A 13206-nucleotide genomic window follows, 5' to 3' on the forward strand; every position below is an offset into this window, starting at 1 on the left:
TTGTTTTCGTCAGTTTCATACAGTAGAGTGTTTTCACATGACGTCACGCCGTACAAAAAACAATGAAACGCCGGCCAGGTTAGGGTCCCAAACCAATCCTGTGGGAAATGAACTCTCTTCGTGTGTAAAAACTTTCTTTTGTTTAGCCTGCGTAGTTAGCGCTTTCGGTGGGATTTTTTCGGTGGGCTTTCGTGGCGCGGGACGAGCGACGGACCGGCGGGAAGAAGGGTTTCTGTCCGTCTCGTCACCAATCTTCTCACGGCCTCGCTAGCCGCGAAAACCAACCGAAACCGCCAGCTACGCAACCTAACTTTTGTTCCAATAAATTTGTATGGCTGCTGGCTAAAAATGTCACCCAATTTACTGTACCTTCACACCTCCTGGAGTGAGATGCAGGAGTAATTAAACTGGAACCGCGCCTTACGACAAGTGGCCTATTTGGCTGGATGGGTAACTTGCGGTCATACCCTCCCTTCATCTCGTCCCTTTCAAAACCGAAAAAAAAAAAACCACCTGATTACAGGTTATCTCAATTGCAGAGAGTGGTAGGTACGCGCCGCTGGCACCCTGGAACCCTCAGCCTAAACCAGAGCTAGTTCAGCTGAATTTTGCTACCCTATACTAGAGTAAACACCCTGAATCTCCCCATCTATCGACACTGTGGAGGCTTATTTGCGTAAATTTAAACTTACCGATTTGACTTCTTTTATATTTTTGAGTGGCAATTCCTGGTTTCGTTAGTCTAGATAAAATCTTCAACCAACTGGTCAGTTTCGCGAAAAATGATACCCTATTCTAGACCCAAACGCTATTATTTATATACCCTATCCTAGAGTAAACTGCTTGAAAACCATACCCTTCACAGCGGCACATACCTATATAGCAATATATGACAGTACCCCCCCCCCCCCCCCCGCCCCGTCCCGGATCTTGACCTCACGCTTGGTCAATAAAGTCTGGAGAATATAACAGACCAGAAACCAGGCTGTGCAATCCTTTCTACCTTACAGTATATTAAATAGACTCTTTATTAGACGTATTATTTTCAATCAAGCAAAAATTGCACATGTTCACATTCTGTAATTCGTCCATTTTCTCCAACCCCCACCCCGTACGATTCGAAGGGCTTCTCTTGTATTCAACTGGTTTACGTGACGTAACGGTGTGCATTCAAGTTTAAGAGTTGCGTTATCTGACCCAATATTAGCAAGCCACTATACGGGATTACATGTAATATTGCACAACTACACGAGCTTTGTCTGCTGAATTGAAATGGCGAGTGGAGGTGAGTTTTGAATCCTCTTTCTTTAGCTAGCTAAGTAATCGATGCTTTATCCATAGCTTTACAACTAGCACGTGGTGTCAATTTTGCCCCGTTCGTGACGATAACATTAACTAATTTCTGAGCTAGGAAAACTTGACCAGCTTATTCGTCGGAGAGTGGGTTTTGTTGTCCGCGAAAAATACTTGAACAAATCATATAGCAAATTTTGTAGTTATTTAAAGCCATTGCAATTTGCCGCGGGCTAAATAAGTTACGGGTCACCGTGTTGGAGTTAGAGTGCAGTATTTCGGCTTTTATTGGTTACTCTTTTCCTCAAGTCAATTGGCCCCTGGCCGGTTAGCTCCCAATGAGAAGTCGTTTAGCTTCTATTAGTCCATATTCAAGCTTAAAGAACGAGAAATAGACAGTGTTTTAGACTCTGGTTGGGGGCTAGTCGACTTCTGGTTGGGGGTTAAACGGGGTTGGGGGCTAATCGACCTGGGGGCTAAAGGCCTCTTTTAGTTTATGAAATACGTCCTGCATCACGCCGAAATCGTACGGCCGATCACATAAGGCGCGTGTGAATGACGAAAAGCTTTTTAAAACAAGTCAAGTTCAAACAAGTCAAAGACATCGGCCATTTTGTTTCTCTGCACGCCGTTTCTGTCGTTATTTCCTCTGTTGTGACCTGTTGTTGCACTGTAGAGTCCTGTTGTGACCTATAATTTACTAATATCAACAAGTCAGACCTTAAAAACTAATATCACATTTATTTACCATTAAATAACCGAGGGCTACAGTAACGTAAACGGAGTGAGCGCTATTCAGGCTAACCTGCGCGAAATTTATAGCTTATATGACTTTGTCATTTGCAGTCTGCAAATGTCATGCATGACTCAGCTCTTATGTTGCACGATCTCTTCACCTTATATGGTAAAATGGCGTAATAGGGGAATAATAGCTTGTCTTACTTTAGCTTTTTAATAATTCACAACTCTACTTTTGTGTTGAGCAACATCAAATGTCACAGTAATTCAGGTCAAAGTCCCCAATTTGATAAACTGACCAATTAAACTGCCAACAGGGATGGCAAAGCGTATTTTGAATTGGAGGCAGGGGGGAGGGGGGGGGGGGTTAGGGAGACTTACAAGCGATTGTCAGAGGCACTAACTTGTAGGGGGTCTTGAGATATTTGTAAAATTATTATTTTCTGTATTTTTTGCTTGAAATTGCAGCGAAATTTTGGCAATCTGCAAAATTTGGCAAGTTTTTGAAACTGGGGGTCGCACTTATTTTATGCTACTTGTTGACAGATTTATTACTTATACAAACAAAATTGCTCTGGTGCGACCTGGGCCTAAAGACGCATTATCCATCTGGATGAACTTGGGCAAACATTTGTAGTTTGTCTGGTTGTGCATCTCTAGTATAAAGACGGGCACAAGATGTATTATGTGTCTCTAGAGACAAACTATCTCTTGAAGTGCGTCGTTCAAGACACATTTTGAAGAATAATTCATCTAGACGTATAATGCATTTTATGCCCGTCTTTATACTAAAGACACATAACCAGGTGATAACTACAAATGTTTGCCCAAGTTCAAATTCCTCCAGACGAATAATGCGTCTTTAGTATAAAAAGGGCGAGGACGCAATATCCTTCTGGATGGATAATACGTCTTCCAGTGTAAAAACGGCCAGAGATTTATTCCTGTTTTCTAGTTATTTATCAACATTTCATAAAATAGAGGATGTTACATTTTCTCTTCTCTCTGATGAATTAAGCAATTTACTATATGTTCTCTGAAAGCCCTAAAATTTGGCATTATCTACCAGTATCAGTTCAACAAGCTTCTCTAGAACTGATGTATTTTTAATGCAAAAATAAATTTGAATTGTAGAGTCATGCCACATGAGTAAATATTTTTCATTTACATTCAAAGAGAAATTTAGTATCTTCATTAGTGGCTATGTAATGTTCTATTTACTTTAGAAACACCTATGAAATACCAAACCTGTGCAGAATACAGCTGCCCTGGAGCAATCATGTGGAGTGATTTAAACAATGGCACTAAGATCAACTTTTAATCTTGGTATTATTGTTTTCAGCTTGATTTGTTTAATTAAAACAAATTATTTGAGCTCCTGTCACTTAACATTGCTCGGCAGGTCACTGTGCTTGTGGTCCTGGATATGCCACACCCCTGGATGCCATGAAAGGTCCCAGGGAGACTCTAGTCTACCTTCCATGTATCCGTACAAACACTGGGATTGACAAACCAGACTACCTTGCCACTGTTGATGTGAATCCTCGCTCTAGGACCTACTCAAAGGTAAACTGGCCAATTGATGTACATACTACTGACTTGTTAGCCGTTGTTAAGTTAGCTGTGCTGTGAAAAAGAGCTTTAAAATAAGGGGTTCTGAGGATGAGAAGTGATGGATAGAAACTGGATTGAAAAGGAAACCAGAAAATAATTGTGAAAGGTTTCTGGAAGCAAGCTAATATATGATTGTAACATACAAAAAATTAAAATGATAATTTAACGTAAGTTTTCTTCACTGTTGTCTGTGTAGGTCATTCATCGTCTGCCAGTACCTTACAAGGGAGATGAATTGCATCACAGTGGCTGGAACGCTTGCAGTAGGTAATTTCAATGATAATTGTTTCATTTAACCATTGCTTATGAATGAAGTAGAATTTTTTTTCTATTTCTTAATCATAATAATTATTAAACTAAAAACAACATGACTGCATATGCAGCTCAGTTTTTAACACAGTCTTCTTATTTTTCAGTTGTTTTGGTAACCCCAACAAGAGAAGAAATCGCCTCATTATGCCCTCTTTAATTTCTGGTCGGATTTACATATTTGATGTTGAAAGTGATCCTAGAGCTCCACAGATACACAAGGTAACTCGTTTTAAAAAGTGTTCCCAACAGAAGATGAAGGGTAAAAGAATTTACTGCGGTATAGGTCTTTAATTCTCAAGGTGATCCTTCTCAAGTTATTTTAAGATGTGGCATACAGTTTTCTTGAGTGTGAGATTTTGTTACCATGCACATACATTGGAGGATGAAAAGCTGTGTAAAGCTGCTTGGGCTGTACACATGTTGAGTACAATTCTCACCACCTAGACTCCCCTATGGATTTCAGAAGCTGGGAGAAATCTAAAAATAACTTGAGAGAAAGGTCCTAGGGAATAACGCCTATATGGGGAAATAACTTTCTTAGCCTTTATCCTGGGAAGGGAGCCAGGAAGGGATGTCCTGTTTAACAGAATAGTGACAATGGTTTGGATTTTTTCCAAGTTGCTAATGTAGATTGATCTTCATTCTTTCATTATACCTCAATTTTTGTGAAGTCAGTGACGTGGTTGAATCCTAAGCTGGTCTTGCATTGCTTTGCTAAAATAAAAATATTTTCATGTCACATCTTTCTTCTATCTTGTGCACAAGTGTGACATCTGCAAATATGTCACAAAGCTGTGGTCACTGGGAATTTGTTTTAATTAATAGTCAGTGCCTTTGGATAGACTGAGAGGATAGAAGTAAACACAGTGCATAAACATCTGAGTATTGTGTATCTGCCACTTTACAAACTTTTTTTCATTGATTTGCCTATTATGCGAGAATATTATCCCCAGATCTTTTCACTTTCACTTGCTCAGCAGTATTGAATTTTTCCATTTTTTGTGTGCTTGTTTTCTTTGTTTCAGATAATTCAGCCAGAAGAGGTTGCTAAAAAGACTGGACTTGGCTATCTTCATACAACACATTGCCTGGCCAATGGGGAGGTCATGATAAGCTCTCTAGGAAAACCCAATGGAGAGGGAGAAGGTACTATGCAACACCTGTGGTGGATCTAGGGAGGTTTGGGGGTTTAGTTGTGTTTGGTTCTGGCCCTAAATTTAAAAAAATGAGACATTATAACATGCTCTGACTTGGCCTAAAATGCCACAAATCCCATTTCAAGGACCTTGATTTTAAAGATTTTACGGGGGAGGATGCCCTTGGACCCCCTACAGGGAAATAGCCTTCGGCAGTTGGCATCTCAAACCCCTTTCTCTAAAAACCTCTTTCTGTCCCAGAATACTGCACGCCTGGTGTGGTATTTGTGGTTTTGTTCTGTTGGTGCCTGATGTTCATTAACAACTCATGGAAAATTGTCACTTGTCTTGATTCAACTTTAATGCAGCAATCGAAGTAAATCCCTCCCCCCCCCCCCAAAAAAAAAAAAAAAAACCCGGGAAAGGCGGGGACATAAGCGGGACAAAAACCGATCGTTGACTCTCAAAACTGCCCCGGTTCGCGGCGTCTTGGATGAGAATTGCTTCTTCGGTATCCCAACGTATCCGAACCGGGGAATTTCTCTGCTGGACAGGAGGCTTGGAGTCTAGCAGTGCTCACCATTAAGCAAAAAAATCCGCAAATTTCGGTTGAAAGTCAAATGGAACAGTAATTTTCCGGAAAATCCGTTTGGAAATTGTGGACTACCTTCAGAGGTAGTCCTCCTTTCCCCTACGGAACGGAACAGCGGAAATTTCCTTACCATTTGGTAAATTTTCCAGTTTCCAGTCTCTCATCAGCCGAAAACAATTACGAGAAGTCGAATTGCAAATGGTAAGCGCCATCTCGTTCGGTTAGTTTGCTGATTTTGGCAAAACCCTTACCATTATACAACGGTCATCCCAACCGGTTTATTCTGACAAATGGTAAGCACCATAGAACTGTGTGTTGCAAAGAGACTGGGACCACACCAGGAGCCAACCAAAATGGCGGAGAGAAACGTGAGTGGCTAACTTGTTTGAAACCAGCTTGATTTATATTTCCCTTTGTTTCAGATTATGATGATTGATATAAGACAACAAAAAAAAATTGTAAATCAAGCCGGTTTGAAACATTGGGCGCGATCCATTCGACCAAAATTTAGGAAATTTCGGTCTAAAACTGACTGGATCGGTTCGGTCCAACTGGAAAAGTTCCGAAAAAATCGGTCCACCTTTCGAGGACCGGTCCGATCGAAATGGACCGTTCCATTTGACCATTCCTACACATTCTCAATCCCAGTACCTCGCTGTTCAGTACTTTCCATGTGCATTATGGAGGAAGACACTTACCATTGCAGTTTTTATGGATTGTTAACAGCGGATCTATCGGTGTCACTCGTACATCCATGTGCAGTTACGACAGGTCTGTAGCTACTTCTCAAGCCAATTGTATGTTTTGGCTGTGAACAGCTCTTTTAAGGTGATTCCTTAGTATTGCATTGCGCATTCCTGCTGCGCACGATTTTCGCGTCATTAGCGCGCGCAAATGGGTGCGTGCGCGTACAAAGCGTAAGAGATTTCCCTCAAACTAAGCTCGATAGCGAAATAAATTAATGCTCCATTTCTATTAAATGAGCGCGGTGACCCCCACTTTTTATTTCATAATTTCAATGAGAACAATATCCTCAATAAGTGAGAAAAAAATTAGCAGAAATCTATTGCTACTTATTTGGCAAATGAAATAAATACTACAGAGGGAAACATAACGGGCCCAACAGCGCCTGTTCAAATTATGTTTCCTTTAAAGGATAAAAAAATGCAGGGTATTTGAAGACATTTTTTCTCGGACGTAGGTGAATAGACAATCAAAGAAAGTCAAGCTCTGTTTGATATAACACGCTACATTGAAAGTAGTCGAGGTTATTTGTTGTGCACGGAGATTACCAAAAGTCACCTTAATAACCGTATTTGTCAGCATTGTGGCGTGAAAACAAGTACGGTGACCCCCTCTTTTTACTACGTTGTTAATATCTCCTTGTCCTGTAACAACAGCATACCGAGTTTTATCGGAAATCTATGGCGGGTTCTTTTACTAGGGAATCACCTTAAAGACGAATTATTTCCCGAGAGAATTTGGAATGTTCTTTTCGTCATTCGAAAGTGGTGTTTGAACTCATACGGGAAATATCTTGGAACGGTCTGCTCAAAACAACCCGTTATACTGTTTAAATTACCAAGCATGAAACAGCTCACACATTATCATTGATATCACCTTCGAAATCGCCATTTAGCTCTAATGCGAGCAACAGTGATCCAACATCCTCCATTTAAATGAGCGCGAAACTCGTTTTGCGAGTGGAATGGAACGAGACCGTTCGGACCCGTTGCGATCCATTCGACACCAAGAAATTTTCGAACCTCAACTCGGAAATTTTAGCTGAATGGATCGCGCCCATTTTGAACCGAATAAAATTGGAGCCTCAGCATATACCTTCAGTAGTAGGCGGGGACAATCGAGGACATTGGAATAAAAGTATTTTCCTGGGGGTGGGGACATTGGCTCATTTTTTCGAGTCCTTTTGTCCAAGTCCCCGCCTATTCCCGGGTTGGGGGGGGGGGGGCGGGGATTTACTTTGACTGGTGCATTACTACATTGAGGCTAGGAAATCAGACCGGAAGCAGTCTAATCATGCTTGAAGTTAGAGACATTTCTTACAACTACTATTACGAGAAATACCGCATGACAACCTGTAATAAGATCTAAATTGAAGCTGAATCTTCTGTCCCCTCCCCACACTCTCACACACTTTACTCCAACATTTCGTCGGGGTGATCATTCAACTGCTTGTCGTTTTCAGGAGGTTTCGTCATCCTGGATGGAAAGACGTTTGATGTTAAAGGACGCTGGGAGTCTGGGCCTGCTGCTCCCATGGGATATGACTTTTGGTACCAGCCCCTTCACAATGTCATGATTAGCACTGAGTGGGGAGTACCTAAGGCTCTTACTAAAGGATTTAAGCTGGAGGATGTCCAGACAGGTAAGGAGCCCTTGCGCAAATGGCAGGTTCAAAAACAGAACTCCCAAGATAAGGTACTAGACACAGTTTTTCATGTGCCAGCTTCTTGTGAATGCAAGTGCATACTTGCGTCCTGGGGTATCAGATATTCAAATGTTAATTAACCATAAAGTGGCAGTTCTCCATTTCAATTATAAGACTGAGGTTGGCAACAAATTTATTATTTATTACATAACTAACAAAGCTGCGTTATCACGGTCAGTGCACGCCAGGTATAGACCTTTTCTCGGTTTCTGACGCCTTTTTAACGGAAAAACGTACAGTAAATATATGGGAAAAGATAAAAGTTGGATGCTCAATAATTTGAGAGTGATTGACATTCTGAAGATTTATGAGTTAGGAGGAAACGATACTTAGCAGACGGTTTTTTCTGATCAAATTTGAAGAACATAGACTTGCTGTAAGAGCAGAAATTTCGCGTGCAAATGTCTCTTAATTTTTCCACGAATTGCAAATAGGTTTTACAGACAAAAGTGTGGAAAAATTAAAACCTTAATGGCCAAAATTCAACAATGTTTGCTACACAAATTGTACGTATAGTGTGAGAATATTTTTAAATTTCTTTAGGGAAATACGGATCTCACTTGCACGTGTGGGACTGGACCTCGCGAACCATTCAACAGACAATCGACTTAGGAGTGGGTACCATTCCTCTGGAGATAAGATTCCTGCACAACCCTGAAGAGCCGCAAGGATTCACGGGATGCGCGCTGAGCAGTACTATCGTCAGGTTCTTCAAAAACCAGGTAACCTCTAGCAGATTGGCTTGCATAAGGTTGGGATGGTGCTGGTGGTAGAGTGGTTAAACTACGGGGGGTAGGTAAGTTGAAAAAGGGGGAGAGGGGTGGAAAGGGCAAGGTGTAGCACAGTAGGTTCGCGCGCATCAGTCATCACTTTGTCTAGGTTTTGGAACCATTTGTCTCTCAACTGGAAGTGCAATACACCAGTGACATTTTGAGGCCTTTTTGCTCCTGCAATTAGATTGTAAGTTAAATTAACGAGTTGGGAATAGTACGCTCTTCGTTTGAGTAATGCAACAAGTTTCTTCCTTGATTACTTTTCTGTTGACAAGTTTTTCTGATTCTTTGGGTTATGTTGCAGATGAGCTCCTGGGGTTCTGAAACTGTCATCAAAGTCCCAAACAAGAAGGTTGAAGGCTGGGCACTACCGGAAATGCCAGGTCAGGAGTTCTCTCGTCTTCCTTCGCAGCCTTTATTTGGGTCGTCACGCAACACATCATCGGAGGAGGTCTTAGAGAGACGAGTTGCGTGACGACACAAATAGCAGCTACAAAGCGTAAAACGTGTTAAAAGGAGGCTATAGTATGTGCAGATTAATTTGATTTGTCTCCAGAGGGAGACACATCAGGAGCTTTAGGGTTTCCTGAAACGTTAGAATAATTACTGTTGTTATCCGGTGTCTAGGTCTGATTACCGATATCCTGATTTCATTGGATGACAAGTTCCTGTACTTCAGCAATTGGATTCATGGAGACATCAGACAATATGACATCACAGACCCTAAACGCCCGAAGCTTGTCGGACAGGTGAATATTTGCATATTATATTTGAACCCCATTACTTAGAACTCTTAAAAGAAAACGAAAAACAGCTCGACATAGACGATAGAAAGTGACTGAAATAGTATATACAACGGAAAATGATTTGAATTCAAGATACCGTGTTTGTACTGTATCTACTAACGATTTCCGGGCTTTTTTAAAACTTTTTTAAATGATGAACTAATGTGCAGCGTTGCACGAACTGAAATTATAAAAGCTTGGTTTAATCTCCTACGCGTTTCGTCTGACAATAGCCGACTTCATCGGGAAGTTTTTACAAGTGAGATTTACAAGCTTGCTTGTATACACAACGTCAATAGTAGACCTGTTTTTGATATTTACTCACAGTAGAAGGCGTGCGCAAAGTAATCGAAAGGCGTGACTAAGGTGTTGTACATGTGTGAATTAACCTTTTTACTTATCTAAGCGTATCTTTAACGAGAAAATATTCTGTTTTTGAATGTGATCCGAAGCAAAGTAATCTTTTTACAATAACTGCAAATATTCTCGCGCGCTCATTGGCTAATTTTCATTGTCAATAAGTGGACAGACGCACGAATTTATAATCTATGTGATGTTTACGCGACAAGCGAGAGCGCATTATGGCGAAATTCATGATCAATAACATGACAGATGCATGAAAAACTGACGTCAATTTGTTAAATTGCCAACCATAAAAAACGCAAAAAAAAAATCAGAAAATCAGAATTCGAAGCCAAAATTTTAGCTGCGTGGCTTCCAAGCGCGAAAAGGAACGTTAGGTTTAGCCAGAAGCATAGTTTTAAGTTCTGCCCTTGTGTGGTTGAAGATTACACCATTTTAATGACCAATCACGGTGTAACGTCATAGCCTTAAATTAAAGGCTATGAAGTTACATATTTTTTTAACCAATCCTAGTTCTTTGTAAACGTACAATAAAAACTAGCTTATACCCTACGTTAAACAGAACGTATTTTTTTTAAACAATCCCTTTTAGTTGTTTATTGGCGGCAGTATTGTCAACGACGGCCCAGTGAAGGTGATACAAGACTCCGAACTGAGCGGACAGCCTGAGCCGTGTTACGTGAAGGGAAAGCGAGTGGAAGGAGGACCGCAGATGATTCAGCTCAGTTTGGATGGCAAACGGCTTTACGTCACGACATCGCTGTACAGTGTGTGGGACAATCAGTTCTACCCTGATCTCTCCAAGTAAGAATCACTGAAATGCCCCTCGTAACCAATTAATCTTACCAATGAAGATCTCGCTTTAGTTAGCTCAAGTAAGCCATTTAAATTTTCATCCGAATTCTCATTTCTCCGACAAACTCGGGAAGAAGGTTTGAGAAAAATTTATCTTGGAAGTTAAGTTTTGTATTATAAGGAATACTGAATGTAGAAATCTGAGGGGAAAAAATTCCATTCTTGCATTCTTGTATTGTCTTACCCATAACTGATTGTCATCGTCCAACTGGAAAATAGCACTTCCAAAATACTTGCCAGCTTGTTGCTATGACGACTGTTCTGTTGCTTAGTAATTCACCTTATTACAGCAGTGGCTTAAGTCAGTTGCCTGTTAAGTGTATTTTAAAATAATTGCAAGCCTGAAAATGATCGAAAAAGAGCATCCATCAAGAGTTTGACTGTGTTGTTGTATTCTTTTCCTAGGAAAGGCGCTATGTTGCTGCAAGTTGACGTTGATTCAGTGAATGGCGGGCTCAAGTTGAATCCTGATTTCTGTGTGGACTTTGGAGAAGAGCCTGACGGACCAGCTCTCGCTCATGAAGTGCGTTATCCGGGGGGTGACTGCTCCTCTGACATATGGCTGGTGGATACCAAACCGGCAAAGTTGTAACCTGGTCTCTGGACTGTGTCGATAACTTGGATTGTGACAGGGAAACAGCGTGATTTAATGATGAACCATTACGTATTATGGTGTGAGCGCGCGGTGTGAGTGAAAAACCTAGGCTGTTTTGTGATTTCAATAACAATAAAGGCTCTCAGAAGAAGGTGAATTCTTTTCTGTGGACATTTAGTGTGGAAATGGCCGTTCAGCATTGCCAACCGAGTTGCCGTCCCGCAGAGTTCTTTGCGTGAGGGCCGGGGGTAAAATCTCTTCCGACGCCCAGCTAAGCTGTGCATGATTTGACCGAGCGGACAGAAAATAAAGCCTTTTTTTCAGTGACTGTGTTTCTCGCGCGCAGTTAACATTCACGCGCTGATAATAAGTACAGGTATTTCACATGGTGCAGCACGCCATTTTTATTTCCAACGTCTTTTTTTCGCGCGCTTTCCGACTGCGTGTACGTATAGTTTTTGTATGGCTGTAACCCTAAAGAAGGACGAAGCCCGAAACGTCTGTTGTGCTCACACTACTTTGGACTTCAAAGAACTTTTCCAGCCTTATTTTAACATCAGCGCATAGCAATTTGGCATATGACGTCGAAACGCGACGGCACAATCAGTTACCGAGTGTGCTGTCAAACATTCTAACCACATTTGGACTTGGTCGTGAGTGTAGCACAGGAAAACGGCATCTGACTCATACCCAGAAGTGCGAAGCGTCCGAGTAGGAGTCTGGCAAAACACAGTTACTTTGATGGTTAACACACCCTAGAACTGCTGGCTGCTGCTCTTGTTACTTTTTGACAAACACTTTGCAATCTACAATAACTCCGAAGGTCTTTGTAATCAAGTCAGTCTGCATTACGGATCTTCTCACAGGCTCTTTTAAGGATAAATATGAGCACAGACTAAACATTTAGGTCAGCGTTTCATTTGTTTTTCTCTTTTTATACATTTTTAGTAACTGAAACTAAGTTTGCTATAATCAGAATCACTGCTCATCCTGCTAATGGCGCAAGGTGCTTAGCGAGAGTTATGCACTCATTACACTGAACTTGCTTTCGAGGTGAACGCGAGAGCAGCAATGTATTGAAGTCCGGTTGAATTGCGCATACTTAAGATCGTGGCGATTGCTTTGACTTCTTAAGCGATAAGAGAAACTAACACGAGCTATTATTATTGGTCGAGTTTGCTTTCATCTCCAAGAAAAAATCGAAGGAGCGCAGCCAGGATGGAGCAGAGTAACGTGAAAACATTCTCTGGCTTAGAATAGTCTTCACCTGGTGAAATAACGAAATCTAACGAAATATCATCATTCCACCCGCCAACCTAAATTTTTAGTCTGTGCTCATATTTATCTTCAAAGAGAGCCGTAATCCAGATTGACTTGATTACAAAGACCTTCGGATTTTGTGTGGATTGTAATGTGTTTGTCAAATAGTAACAAGAGAAGCAGCTGATAGGGTTATACAGTTATACAACAACAACAAAACTTTATTCCTTACAGCAGTTATACCATCAATGTAACCATTTGTTTTTCTTTCAAACATTCTACGGCTAAAAATAGTCTTCATCTGGTGTTTCATCATTTCACCCGCTGAAGACTGCAGTTTAGACAGTCGAAAGCTTGTGTTTTATTAATATTTTTAGCTAGAGAACGTTTTAAGTTTATCTATCAGTTGCAGAAGGATTTCCAACCGCACGTTCACGAGCT

At 41.0% G+C, this 13206-nt stretch overlaps 1 protein-coding gene across 1 annotated transcript; it reads left to right on the top strand.

Annotated features, from left to right (window-relative positions):
* The first annotated feature begins 928 nt into the window (after positions 1-928).
* On the top strand, positions 929-13148 carry LOC145479362 (methanethiol oxidase-like). The gene is made up of 11 exons (XM_081457707.1): positions 929-1285; positions 3434-3597; positions 3842-3912; positions 4062-4176; positions 4983-5103; positions 7892-8071; positions 8678-8856; positions 9212-9290; positions 9535-9656; positions 10648-10859; positions 11316-13148. The coding sequence occupies exons 1-11, from the start codon at positions 1273-1275 to the stop codon at positions 11500-11502; spliced, it is 1443 nt and encodes a 480-aa protein (XP_081313833.1). The 5' UTR covers positions 929-1272; the 3' UTR covers positions 11503-13148.
* Positions 13149-13206: the final 58 nt, after the last annotated feature.

This window comes from Orbicella franksi, chromosome 2 (assembly GCF_964199315.1).
Source record: "Orbicella franksi chromosome 2, jaOrbFran1.1, whole genome shotgun sequence".
Classification (NCBI taxonomy): domain Eukaryota; kingdom Metazoa; phylum Cnidaria; class Anthozoa; order Scleractinia; family Merulinidae; genus Orbicella; species Orbicella franksi.

Excerpts from the sequence above, each read along its gene's own strand:
- LOC145479362 (XM_081457707.1), top strand. Across the intron at positions 5,104-7,891 it reads ACCCAATGGAGAGGGAGAAG|GAGGTTTCGTCATCCTGGAT; the intron begins GTACTATGCAAC and ends TGTCGTTTTCAG. Across the intron at positions 8,857-9,211 it reads TCAGGTTCTTCAAAAACCAG|ATGAGCTCCTGGGGTTCTGA; the intron begins GTAACCTCTAGC and ends GTTATGTTGCAG.